This window comes from Symphodus melops (genome assembly GCF_947650265.1).
Source record: "Symphodus melops genome assembly, chromosome: 17".
Classification (NCBI taxonomy): Eukaryota; Metazoa; Chordata; class Actinopteri; order Labriformes; family Labridae; genus Symphodus; species Symphodus melops.
Window position 1 is genome coordinate 22879235 of NC_136707.1, and position 12500 is coordinate 22891734.

Sequence of the window (12500 nt, forward strand, 5' to 3'; positions counted from 1 at the left end):
ATTTGATATTCTGAGCGTGCACACATTTGGATAACCCCTACATTGTGTGTGTGTGTGTGTGTGTGTGAATGTATCTCTATTTTGTCTCTCACCATGTAATAGATTATCCAAACTCTCAGTAGACTGAACACCAGATTAGATTTTTCTGCACATATTTGCATATTAATTAGTTTATAAAACTGTTACTCCAACACAAGTATCTTCATTTTTATTTTGTGTATTTATTTGTATTTAAAGCTTAAATGTGCTCTTTGGATTTATCTGTACTTACAAATAAGATGTGTTTTATTTCTAATGAAGAATATAAAACCTTGTCGACGGTCGTGTTGAGAAATGTTTCTTCCTTGACAAAACCTCCTCACTCCATTTGAGTGGATGATTCTAGCTACCATCATTGCCAACTGCATCGTTCTGGCTCTGGAACAACATTTGCCTGACGGGGACAAGACGCCGCTGTCCGAGCGCCTGGTGAGTACAACGCACACACACACACACACACACACCACACACCACACACACACACACCCCACACACATACAAAATACACTACGGCCAAAAGCCCCCACGCTCACATGCATCATTTCATTCCTGTGCTAACGAGTTTCCTCTGGATCTCAACTTATTTATTTTGTTGTCTCGGGATAACAGCCATTAAAATCCCCTCGCTCTCACTCTCTCTCTCTCCCTCCCTCTCTCTCTCTCTCGCTCTCTCTCTCTCTCTCCCTCTCTCTCCCTCTCGCTCTCTCTCTCCCTCTCTCTCTCTCTCTCTCTCTCTCCCTCTCTCTCTCTCTCTCTCCCTCTCTCTCTCTCTCTCTCTCTCTCTCTCGCTCTCTCTCTCTCTCTCTCTCGCTCTCTCTCTCTCTATTCCTCTCTCTCTCTCTCTCTCTCTCTCTCTCTCTCTCTCTCTCTCTCGCTCTCTAAGTTTTAAGTTTTAAGTCTAATTGCTAACTGCACAGGTTTAACATATAATTATGTTTATTCTTAGTCACATAGGGGCTGCTAAATCTTGTTTGGGGGATTATTGTATACAGAGGGGAGGGGGGACAGCGGGTGTGTATTGTAACTAATGTCTTGTGTCCTGCCTGTCTGTATACTGCTACTGGATGCCTTGAATTTCCCTCGGGATCAATAAAGTATCTATCTATCTATCTATCTATCTATCTATCTATCTATCTATCTATCGCTCTCTCTCTCTCGCTCTCTCGCTCCCAGGATGATACGGAGCCGTACTTCATAGGCGCCTTTCACAAAAATTCGTACCTGCGGAACGGCTGGAACGTCATGGACTTTGTGGTGGTGTGTACAGGGTGAGTGACACTCGCAGCGTGCACTCAACACACAGAAACACACTGGGCTGCGTGTGCACGACGTACCTGCAGGAATACACAGTGAGGAAAAGGCAAGGTCGTGTCTGTACATGTGTGTGTTCATGAGTGTCCTCTCCTGCTGCTTGGCTCTAATGAACAGCCTCTCTCTGAGCAGGCAGCAGTGAGATCACAGAGCAGAGCTGCAGGCAGCCAGCAGCCTGGGCAGCCAACAAATGTCACCACAACATAGTCACAGATAGACGGGCAGGGGGGCACAGAGGGGTCCCTGGATAGAGGGGAGGAAGACAGGATGTAAGAAAACTCACAGGCGCTGTTAGCCAAGTGGTCAAAGAGGGGGGGGGATGGGAGCACACAGTAGATGATGAAGACGTACAGGACAATGAATCTGTGAGACGCTTCAGACGAAGGCTGGAGAGGAGATCTGCATGCAGAGACAGGTTGCATTGAGCAGAGACACACATGCAGTGATTTTAGTGATGTAGAAAATGAGCACAGATTTGTCTCTCTCCGAACCATGACTCCACCCCTCCATCCACATGACTGTCACACATCACAACTTCTAGAAAGACACAGGAAGCGTCCCGCTGTTGTCTCGCAGGCTGTGTCTTGACTTTTTTTTTTTTTTTTTTGTTTCTGTGCTCTGACTCAGAAGTCAAAGGGTTGTCCAAATGTAAATGTGTCAAAAAGAGTGGGAGCAATAAGCAGAAGAATCAGCCTACATGTTTTTGGTCAGTGTAAAACCTAAATATAATTTTTTTTTAGAACTCATAAACTAAAGAAATACTGCTCAATGGGTGCTGTCGATGTAAACATATTGTATAGTTCTGATTATTTTATATGCAATGGTAATAAAGTAGTGCGTTTCTGAAAGGAGGAGAATCTATTTAAAGTCTGTGAATGTCTCATTGTTGAGATCAGTTTAACTTATCTGAAGCACAAAGGTGACCACTGCACATTTTAAGACTTTCTTAAAGGTAAATATAGATATAGATAATAATATACTTAAAGGGGACATGACATGAACAACCCACTTTCAGTGTTTTTGAACATTTATTAAGGTAACCTGAGAATCTACAGACCAACAACATGTGAAATAAATCCATCCAGTCCTTTGTTTGAGATCTGCAGACAACTCAGAGACAAATGTGCTCCCCTTGTGATGTCACAGTGGGATTCTGGTAAAAAAAAAAAAAAAAAAAAAAAAAAAAACCTCCCCTCCTTTGGCATCTCCACCCATCGACTCCACCTCCAGCCAAGGGGAAAACTTTTGCACAAGTCCATCATTTTTATTCTCACTAACTAAGGAGTGATATCTACAGGAAAAACTCAAGGGGGCGGGGCTTATTTAAAGAGACACACACACCGAAACGGAGCGTTCTGAGAGAGCTGAACCTCCTCTGCTGCTTGATTCATGTTATATTTGGACCAAAGCTCAGAAACACAGATGTTTCATTTAGAGCACAGGGGGCGCTGTTTGAAAAGAGCGGGAGACTATCTCCTCCTCTGTTCGTCTTTATCAGCGTTGAAAGTTTGACATCACGATGCTTAATACGTGATTTTTCTCAGTAGAGACACACAATGTCACAGATCAAGTTAGCGACCACTGTCTCCAATAAAATAGTTTGGATTGCTGGCATGGTTAATCTGTTGAGGTCACGGCGTGTATCTCAGAGCCGTGTGTGTGACATAAAGTGTGTGTGTGTGCGTCTTTGCTGACAAAGCAACAAAGACAGCCCACCTCTCTCTCTCTCTCTCTCTCTTTCTCTCTCTCTCTCACAAACATACACTCACGTAAGGAGTGAGTGAGCACACAGTCTGGCAGTGTGTCCTTACGCTTTAATAAGAGCAATCATGAAGCCGAGCTCGTGTCAGCGTGGCGCAGCAGTGACTGTACGAGAGGAGAGGAGAGAGGAGGAGTGAGAAGATGAGTGCAGAGAGTCAGCAGGAGGTGGCGAGATGGAGAGCAGGAAGCAGAGAGGCAGGCTCTCTCAGCCAAGGGCATTATGGGTAATGTAAAACCTGTGTCCATCATCTGAGTCAGGATCAAGTTGAGTGCCAAATATCTTTACGCATTCGACTAATTTGTCTTTTGTTGAACACATCCGACCTGCGCCGTGAGCAATAAAACATTTAAAGGAGGTCAAGTCTCGTTTCTGTCAAACATCTGCGTCTTCAGGATTCTGCAGGAAGCGACAGTGAGATCTACAGACAGATAATAGGCTGCAGCACTTACAGCGCTGTATATTCCTGGGATACATTATGTACGTGAAGTCAATACATTTTACACACACACACACACACACACACACACACACACGCTCTTTGTTGCGCTCTCTATGAATGGCTGGTTGTTTTTAGCAGTGCAGCTCTTTGAAGATGAAAGCCTACTTGGCCTTTCTGCCCACCTCTGGCCCACCTTTGATAACACACTGACCGATGCACGCACACGCTCACATTTCCACTTCAAACATTCCTTTCCATTTCCTCCTCAATGCTCGTAGCGCGCTCGCTTTAGCAGCACGCACACAAAGACAAACACACACACACACACACACACGAACGCCACTTAGCATGTCTGAATGGATTAGCTGTTCACTCCACAACCTCGTCGAACGTCAGCAGATGTGTGCCGCCCAAAGTGTGTGTGTTGACCTGTCCCTTGTTGTAAATTGCGTGTGTGATTTGGCTCTGAGAATAAGCTAGTTGTTTTTTATGCCCACTATTGATTACTAGTCCAATTACACTTAGTTTACAGCCGGTCTTGGCTCACTCTGCTCCTTCTTCTCGTTCTCCTTGTTGAGCTTCTTTGATTGGATACGTCTGGTTCAGGAAAGTTTAATAAAAGAAAAGAGGAAAGCAGGGTCCTTTTATTGACAGTGTGATGAAACTGAAACCTTGTAAAGATCGGTTAAAAGAGAAATAACAACAGAAAATCTGAATTTCTTTAAATCTGCTTCTTCCTGTTTAAAATGAATTTGGAAGTTATGATGAAACTCTTAATAGTCGTCACCTTCAAATGAATATATTTTATATGTATTCGTCCCAAACTGAAGGACTTCCAGGTAAACCTAAAGCTTAAAATGAACAACGTCACATCTACTAAAGCAGAGGCAGTAAAATATGACGACTCATGTCTCGACCTTCAGACTTCACCTGTAAAACGTTGCGTAACCAATGGGGGGCATGAGGATCAAAACCTGGTCCTCCATCGTTTGGTGGAAACTGCCCTCGAGCCTCGTGAGTCCTGTACTGTAACGTTGTACCCTGGGAGTTTCGAGCTCAGGCCTCGTCTCAGGACCGACTCCTCCCTGAACAACAGCAACCCTCTGATATTTTTCAGCCAATCAGATGTGTTGAATAAAAAAAGGTGCAGTTTGCACCGTCTGAGGTACAAAAGCAGTATCAAGAAAAGGTGTTGTTCTCATGAGCTGAATAACAAATCATCATGACACGAAGTCGAAAGATGAGTAAAAAGATTTTCTGAACTTGACGGAGAAAATGTTTCTGTAAACGTCGTGACACATTTTAACTTTACCACCAGATGGTTTTGTACCTGAAGCAAGAAACTGAACAAAACTAACAAGTTTTAAGAAAAAATTTGTTGGTCGTCATCTCATCTTTCCACCACATCAGCAGAAGTATCGATGTGGATAAGAGTATCAGTATCAGTCCAGATGGTTGATCCCCGTGCTGAGTAACAAGCAGAGACCTCGGTGTGTTGTGCCTCAAAGTCTTCGTTTAGCGTGCAGCGTTGAATGTTTGGATGTTGATGCCTACAGTGAGGTGAAGACGGGGCTTGAAAATATTTTTGCCAGCAGAAAAAACATCGTGAATCACCGGTGTCGGGGCGTTTATTTTGTCCTGGATAAACGTAAGCCGTGTGTGGACATTTTCTTTCCGGATTGAAATTCAAAATGAGGAAACATTTACGAGCGTGCGCTCCACATTGGATATACAATGGTGAGATGGTGCTGATAGAGGACAGCAGGGAGAGGAGGAAGGATAGACGAGGAGTTTGGGGAAGAGACGAAGCATTTTGGCCAGTGATGTGGACAGAGATAATTAGCCAGATTTAGCTGAAGTCAGCAGAAATCAGGCGGAAAGAGCAGCAAAAACTCTGTTTGTGTAATGTGCTGGTGTCCCAGGAGAAGAGGTCAACGCGCAGATTGTGTTATAGCAAAAATCCTTAATGTGATCCTCTTTAATCACGACTGTTTCTCAGCCCAGCTCGTGTTTTCTGTGCTCTCCTGTTCAGGTGTGTGTGCTTTCACTTTGGGTGTAGAAGACGTTTAAGACGGCACATCTGGCTGTGACGAGGAGAGAAATTGTTTTTCATTGCTTGTTCCAAATGACCTACTTTCGAGCACGCATAAGCGAATAAAATCATTCCCACTCAATATGTTTGATCTCCAACCAGCGCCTGTTTTCTCTTCAGATGTGTGCGTGTCTTTGTGTGTGCATTGTGTCTTGTGTGTGTGTGTGTGTGTGTGTGTGTGTGTGTGTGTGTGTGTGTGTGTGTGTGTGTGTGTGTGTGTGTGTGTGTGTGTGTGTGTGTGTGAGATTTTTTTTGTGTGTGGTTCATTTACTTAAAAGAGGAAAGGGAGAAGAAAGCAAAAAAAAAACAAAACAACAAATCAATCAGGCTCCTCCCTTGGCCCTGTTACCAAGGTGATACCGAGATTCTATCAATGAGCCGAGGTCCCTGTTGCCATGGAAACACTTATGAATGAGAAAGGGCCCAGTAACCGTGGAGACAGTGTGAATGAGGAACTGCCTCGTCGGCGCAGCACTATTTGTGCAAAAACAAAAATTATTTAAGGATCATACTTTCACCTTCATCATCATCATCATCATCATCATCGTCGTCGTTACGAGTGATCACTTTATCACATCGTAGAAATAGATCACAAAGAGTAAAATGTTACTGCAGCAAAAAGAGTTGATTAAATGATCCCTGCATTCATTGCATCTCTAATAACGCGGAGACAAACGGCACATATATCTCATTTGTCATTTTGTCGTGTACACACCTGGATATGCAAACAGGTGTGTGTGTGTGTGTGTGTGTGTGTGTGTGTGTGTGTGTGTGTGTGTGTGTTTACGTTTTTAAAGTAGAGGAGAGATTCCAGCCGTCGGCAGCATTAAAGTGTTGCATGCACATCCAAACACTTGTTTTTATATCATGGATGTAATGCTTTAAGTCCCTCGTTATGAAGATGGAGTCTCTGACCTTATTTATATCCGTCAACGGATTCCACTCGGCTCCTTCTTCTTGTCCTCCTTGAGCTTCTTTGATTGGATACGTCTGGTTCAGGAAAGTTCAGTAAAAGAAAGAAGGAAAGCATGCAAGGTCCTTTTATTAGCAGTGTGATGAACAGAAACTGAAATGTAATAAAGACATGTTCAGAGAGAAAAAACAAAAGGGAGAAAATTGAGAAAATCTGAATTTCTTTAAATCTGTTAGCGGGCTAATGTTAGCGCTCTTTAATTAGCGCTTAGCTACACATTGCACGTGCATTTCTAAATTCTAAAAATGCTTATCTTACATTCAGATAAGCAATGAGTGCAGTACGTTATTCTTCTTTTCTCTTGTCCCTCAGTTAAATAGTTATTTTACTCTAGAGGACGAGCCCGCTAACTGTATGTTAGCTGTATGTTAGCCGCATTCAAGCTGCGATTTGTTAGCTTCTGTGACGTTTCGCCTTCAATCTGAATGTCGCAGAGTCAAACTGGGGGCAACAAAGGGACCCCACCTCTGTACAGTCTACAGAGTAGTAGACTGTAGTAACAGAGCATTGTGTATTTCAAGGTTCGGAAAAGATTCATTAAACGTTAGCATAAATCCGAAACGTCAAAAAACCATCTCATATCTTGGCACCTTTTTTCTGTTATTTGGAAAAACACTAAAGAACCTTTTTCACATGTTTGAACTTCCTCTAAATATACTCACACATTAAACTCCAGCCCGGAAGATTCCTAGCTCTAATATTACCGTCACTTACACTCGTATATCTGAAGGCTTTGTTCCAAACTATATCGCTGCATGAGCCATAATAAAACATTCAAGCGAGTTGCTCGTAATATTTCAGCTCCACACAAACAGTTTATATCCTCGTGACCAAATGCTGAACGTCTCAGTTACAAGTCAGCAACTGATCAGGCATTTGATATCTCACAATGTCATTACAATGACCCCAGCCTGCACCAGTGGGGGGGGGGGGGGCTTCCTGGTAACGTAATCCAGGAAGTAAATCTCCACCCATACATCCAGGACTGCTGTTACCTTTCCCCCTCCTGCCAATACTGAAGGTTTCCAAGCAAAGCAGGCTGACTTCAAACCTGTGATTAAGGCTCTGCTGTGTCACCGGGCCTCTTAGTGGAACAGAGGAGAGTGGAAATGTGTCAGCGAGAAAGACAGAGAGAGGGAGGATGATTCACAGTGTGCGTCAGACGAAGGGACTGACTGGAAGTCTAGCGGGACGAGGGAACATCTTAACCCTCTCGAGCAAACACGCGCACACTCAAACACACGCGCACGCCGTTTATGATCTTTATTAAAATAAGATTACTCCGAGATTATTAGCACTGATGCAGGTGATACAACACTCGCCACTACACGTTCAGTCTGTGACAGCTTTAAGAGGAACACTTCAAACATACCGAGAATAAAAATCAGCGGAAACAAGCAAGTCAGCATTTCTGACACAATCTGCCACCTCTCTCTCTCTCTCTCTCTCTCTCTCTCCCAACTCGCCTTTTTCATCTTGTAGTCCCTCTGTCATCTTCTCCCTTCAGCCCATCCCTTTCTCGTCTTGATACACTCTCTCTCTCTCTCTCTCTCTCTGTCCGACTTCACTTGTCAGCTGTATCGATCGGCCTCAGCTCTTACAGGATTTACATGCAGACGGTGCGCACCCTCCTGCTTGTAATGACCTGGCACTGGTTTGTGTTTAAGTTTGTGTGTTTTTGAAAATAAAGTGTGTGTGTGTGTGTGTACGGAGGTAAATGAGGAGATCTTGACTGACAGCTACAAGCTTGATTAGCTGACATATTGATTGTCTGTGCACACGTCTCTCTCCCTTTAGGATCCTGTCCACTGTGGGCTCAGATTTTGATCTGCGGACCCTCAGGGCTGTGCGAGTGTTGAGGCCCCTCAAACTGGTGTCCGGTATTCCCAGTAAGTCATTGCATCTCTCTCACACTTAAAAAAAAACAAAAATTCAAAATCCAAACAACTGTCTTTTTATTTATTTATTTTTTTTTAAATCTCACCAGCTTTGAATAATGCTGCAGGATCAAAATAGCTCAACGGAGCATTTCCTGTCCAGTTTTTATGCAGCTTCTGTGTTTTTCTGCATCGTGCACCCGAAGTGTTGAAATAAAAGTGGCTCTCTCTTCAAATGTTATAATGTCAGTAGTGTTCCAGCACCACTTCAGGGATATTAATAGCTCGGACGCCACTACAGAGCTGAGCAGGCACACCAAGCTTACTCATCATAAAAGTCATCCAGCTGCCTTTTGAAAACTAAATAAAGTTTTATTCCAGTATATGTACATTCAAGAGCAGAGCTCAAACCATCTTCCATTTGATAAACATGAAATAGGTGCTTTGTTTGACTTTTCCTCAGACATTACTGTGGGATAACCGATTTGAAACTGCCGTGTCCTCTAGGCTTACAGGTGGTGCTCAAATCCATCATGAAGGCCATGATCCCGCTGCTGCAGATCGGCCTGCTTCTTTTCTTCGCCATCCTCATGTTTGCCATCATCGGCCTGGAGTTCTATATGGGCAAATTCCACACGACGTGCTTTGACAATCACACAGGTAAAGGAGTAAGTGTGTGTGTGTTTATACCAGTGAAGGCGGAGCTTGTTCTGGTCCAGATAGACTCTACAAAGTGTCAGTGCTTAAAAAGAAAAGCATGACGAACAGCAAAATAGCATTTTTGGATTTTGTTTGATTGAAGGAGTTCCCTCACGTTTCCACAGATCATGTAATCAGAGTCATTGCTTATGCTTTTGAGTGTATGCATTTTATTTAACCTGCAAAGTGTTAAAAAAAAATCTCTAAAAATGTTGAGTTCTCATGATCAGTTTTCTAAGACTCACCCTGGTCAAAAGATGTATTTGTTCCGTGATCATGGTCGGCGTCTGTACTTCAATCCGATCGTCTGTTTCCAGGTGAGATCAGAGAAGAGTTTCCATGTGGGACGGAGGCTCCGGCCCGGCTGTGTCCGGTGGGCACCACGTGTCGACAGTACTGGCTGGGACCAAACTACGGCATCACACAGTTCGACAACATCCTGTTTGCTATCCTCACCGTCTTCCAGTGTATCACCATGGAGGGCTGGACCGAACTGCTCTACTGGGTAAACACTGCTGACAACACGTGACAATCTGCATGTTTAGAGACAGAAAACAGGGAATGCTGAAGGTTTTTAGGAGCTGAATGCAAAGTAAAACAACAACATATCACAACACATAGAATCAGCTTTTCTCATTGCAAAGACACGGTTGAGAGTTGCAGCTATCGGCGCCTGTGTGCACGTTTAAATCTCAAACATGCACACAACACAAGGTGTGATCCGATTGGATACAGAAGCTACACACATCCTGCATACTGCACATGTACCGGACCGTTTGTTAGCCTTTAGCTAGTCACACATACTAACAGTCCGAGCTCTGTTCGATGAGCTAGCATCAAGCTAGCGCAACCCACAGTCCATAAATAATTAAATAGGAATAATACTGTGATCAGTCTGAATTAAAATCCAAGGCCCAGATGATCGAGAGGAAACAGTTCAGATTAAAGCTGCTGGATTGGATAACCTGATCCTGGATTTGAAAAAAAAAGTCGGAATTTTTTTAAATCCAGCTTCTCCTTCTCCGGATGTAACCTTTAAAACAACCAGGTGCTGGATATCAAACATGTTTAGGACATTTAAGATGACCTGGATGAGTCTGTTATTAGTCTGTGACGTTAACAGATCATCTTCAGCAAACGTCGGGACACACACAGCGTCCAAAACCAGATTCCCCGCCCTGATAGAGAGGAGTAACAAATCCAGTTTTAATCCCAAATCTCCTGTCGTCTGATTGGATCCTTCAAGTGAAGAAGAAAATAACCAATCGTGAAGAACCATCATTCATATCATGGATGAGCTGCACCAGTTATCCTTTCATATCCAATTAAAAGGCCGGGTTTGAAGAGGAAACGATGTTCGTCTGCTGTTCATGTTGACCCCGTTTTGTTTTGGTTCACATTAGCATTTTTATTATCGGCTAATATGGGAGCCATTTTGTGTGGATGCAATGATCACGCGCGCTGAGGATGTATTTAATGCAACTTACAGTAAACTTGTGTATCTTTCTCCAACATGTCTGTCAATGGTGATTTTTTTGTTTTCTCAAATAAGGAAGAAAAACTCTAATGATTTTCACCTGTTCACATGGTGCATCCACCCGTAAAATAGGAACCAGGTCTTGCACAGTGTCATTACTCATTCTCCGGACTGAATCGTTCCCTGCTGTCAGTGGCAACGGTTGCTTGGAGACCGGAGGTAGACGAGGGTCTTTTGGTGTTACTGTAGCCGTCCCCTCTCCTCTCCCAGTTCCTCCTTTTCTTCTTGTTCTCTCTCTCTCTCTCTCTCTCTCTCTCTCTCTGCATCCCTCCCTCCCTTCCTCTCCTTCCCGCTCACTCTGCATCTCTCCTCCTGTGTCCCTCCTTCCCGGTGCTGCTCTATATTTAAAAGGGCCTGTTCAGCCCAAGTTATTCTTGCAGCTGCTGGGGAGGGGAACGATAAAAGTTTAATGGTAGAAAAAAAAAAGGGTCTGCGGTGCATTGGGTGCACAGCAGCTTACATGGAGGACGAAGGAAAGATGGAGGAAGGAGGAGGCGAGGGGACGACGGTCAAAGCGGGATGTGGGACGTAGAAAAAAGGGGGTCTGGAGGTGGGGACGGGTAATATGAGGAATCAATATGGAGGCTGATCTGTGAGAGGTCGGAGGAATGGAAGGATGCACAGACATAAGAAAGGAGGGAACAAAGAATTATTAAAGAGTAAAAAAGCAGGAGAGTTTGGAGAGACCAAAGAAGACAATGAAGGGTGATTTAAAAAGTGGAAGGACAGAGAGAGAGAGAGAGAGACGAAAGCAGTGATGCATAATTCAGTCTGCACTGAGTGGCAGATCTGCATTTACTTATTGAGATGACTTAAAGCAAAACCATGTCAGCCCTGCTGTTGTTTATGTCTCCAGGACCGCTCCTCCTTTTCTCTCTGCAGCCACGTTGTCCGGACATGTCCGCGTGTTCACAGCGTATCCACGCAGACCCCACCTGGAACGTGTTCCCAACTCGCCACTGGCCTTCTGAAACGCCACTCATACATTTTATATCGGCTTCTTTTGAAAATGGATAACTTCTCAGTCGATCAGATCTTTCTGTCATCGTGAGATTAAACGTCTATGAACAATCACCACGTGGTGTTTCTGTTATCTTAAACACTGTGATATAAACGTTCAGAGGTGAGAAGTGACCCATTGATTACTCTGATGTCCGTGTGTGTGTGTGTGTGTGTGTGTGTGTGTGTTTCCAGAGCAACGATGCCTCAGGGAGTGCATGGAACTGGATGTACTTCATCCCCCTCATCATCATCGGCTCCTTCTTCATGCTCAACCTGGTGCTGGGTGTGTTGTCAGGGTAAGTATGTGTGTGTATGTTTAAGTGTAGGTGTGTGTGTGTGTGTGTGTATGTTTAAGTGTAGGTGTGTGTGTGTGTGTGTGTGTGTGTGTGTGTGTGTGTGTGTGTGTGTGTGTGTGTGTGTGTGTGTGTGTGTGTGTGTGTGTGTGTGTGTGTGTGTGTGTGTGTGTGTGTGAAAAGGTTGTGGATTTATAGGGTTTCATTTCTTTACCATTAAAAGTTTTGGGCTGATTGTAGAATATGATTACAATATAACACTAAAGATGAAAAGTGTCTAATAAAGAGTGTGTGTGTGTGTGTGTGTGTGTGTGTGTGTGTGTGTGTGTGTGTGTGTGTCTGCAGGGAGTTTGCCAAAGAGAGAGAGCGTGTGGAGAACAGGAGCGAGTTCATGAAGCTCAGACGACAGCAGCAGATCGAGAGAGAACTCAATGGATATCTGGAGTGGATCTGCAAAGCTGGTTTGTAAAATCCAA

At 43.9% G+C, this 12500-nt stretch overlaps 1 protein-coding gene across 8 annotated transcripts in view; it reads left to right on the forward strand.

Moving 5' to 3' along the window:
- The window catches only part of cacna1aa (calcium channel, voltage-dependent, P/Q type, alpha 1A subunit, a), a 61173-nt gene that overhangs the window by 16742 nt on the left and 31931 nt on the right, over positions 1-12500 (forward strand). For all 8 annotated transcript variants that reach the window (XM_079365977.1, XM_079365976.1, XM_079365978.1 and 5 more), the window contains exons 2-8: positions 362-468; positions 1213-1307; positions 8414-8505; positions 9001-9153; positions 9510-9697; positions 11924-12027; positions 12370-12485. In XM_079365977.1, the coding sequence (XP_079222103.1) occupies positions 362-468; positions 1213-1307; positions 8414-8505; positions 9001-9153; positions 9510-9697; positions 11924-12027; positions 12370-12485 (855 nt within the window). The remainder of the gene's footprint in view (positions 1-361; positions 469-1212; positions 1308-8413; positions 8506-9000; positions 9154-9509; positions 9698-11923; positions 12028-12369; positions 12486-12500) is intronic.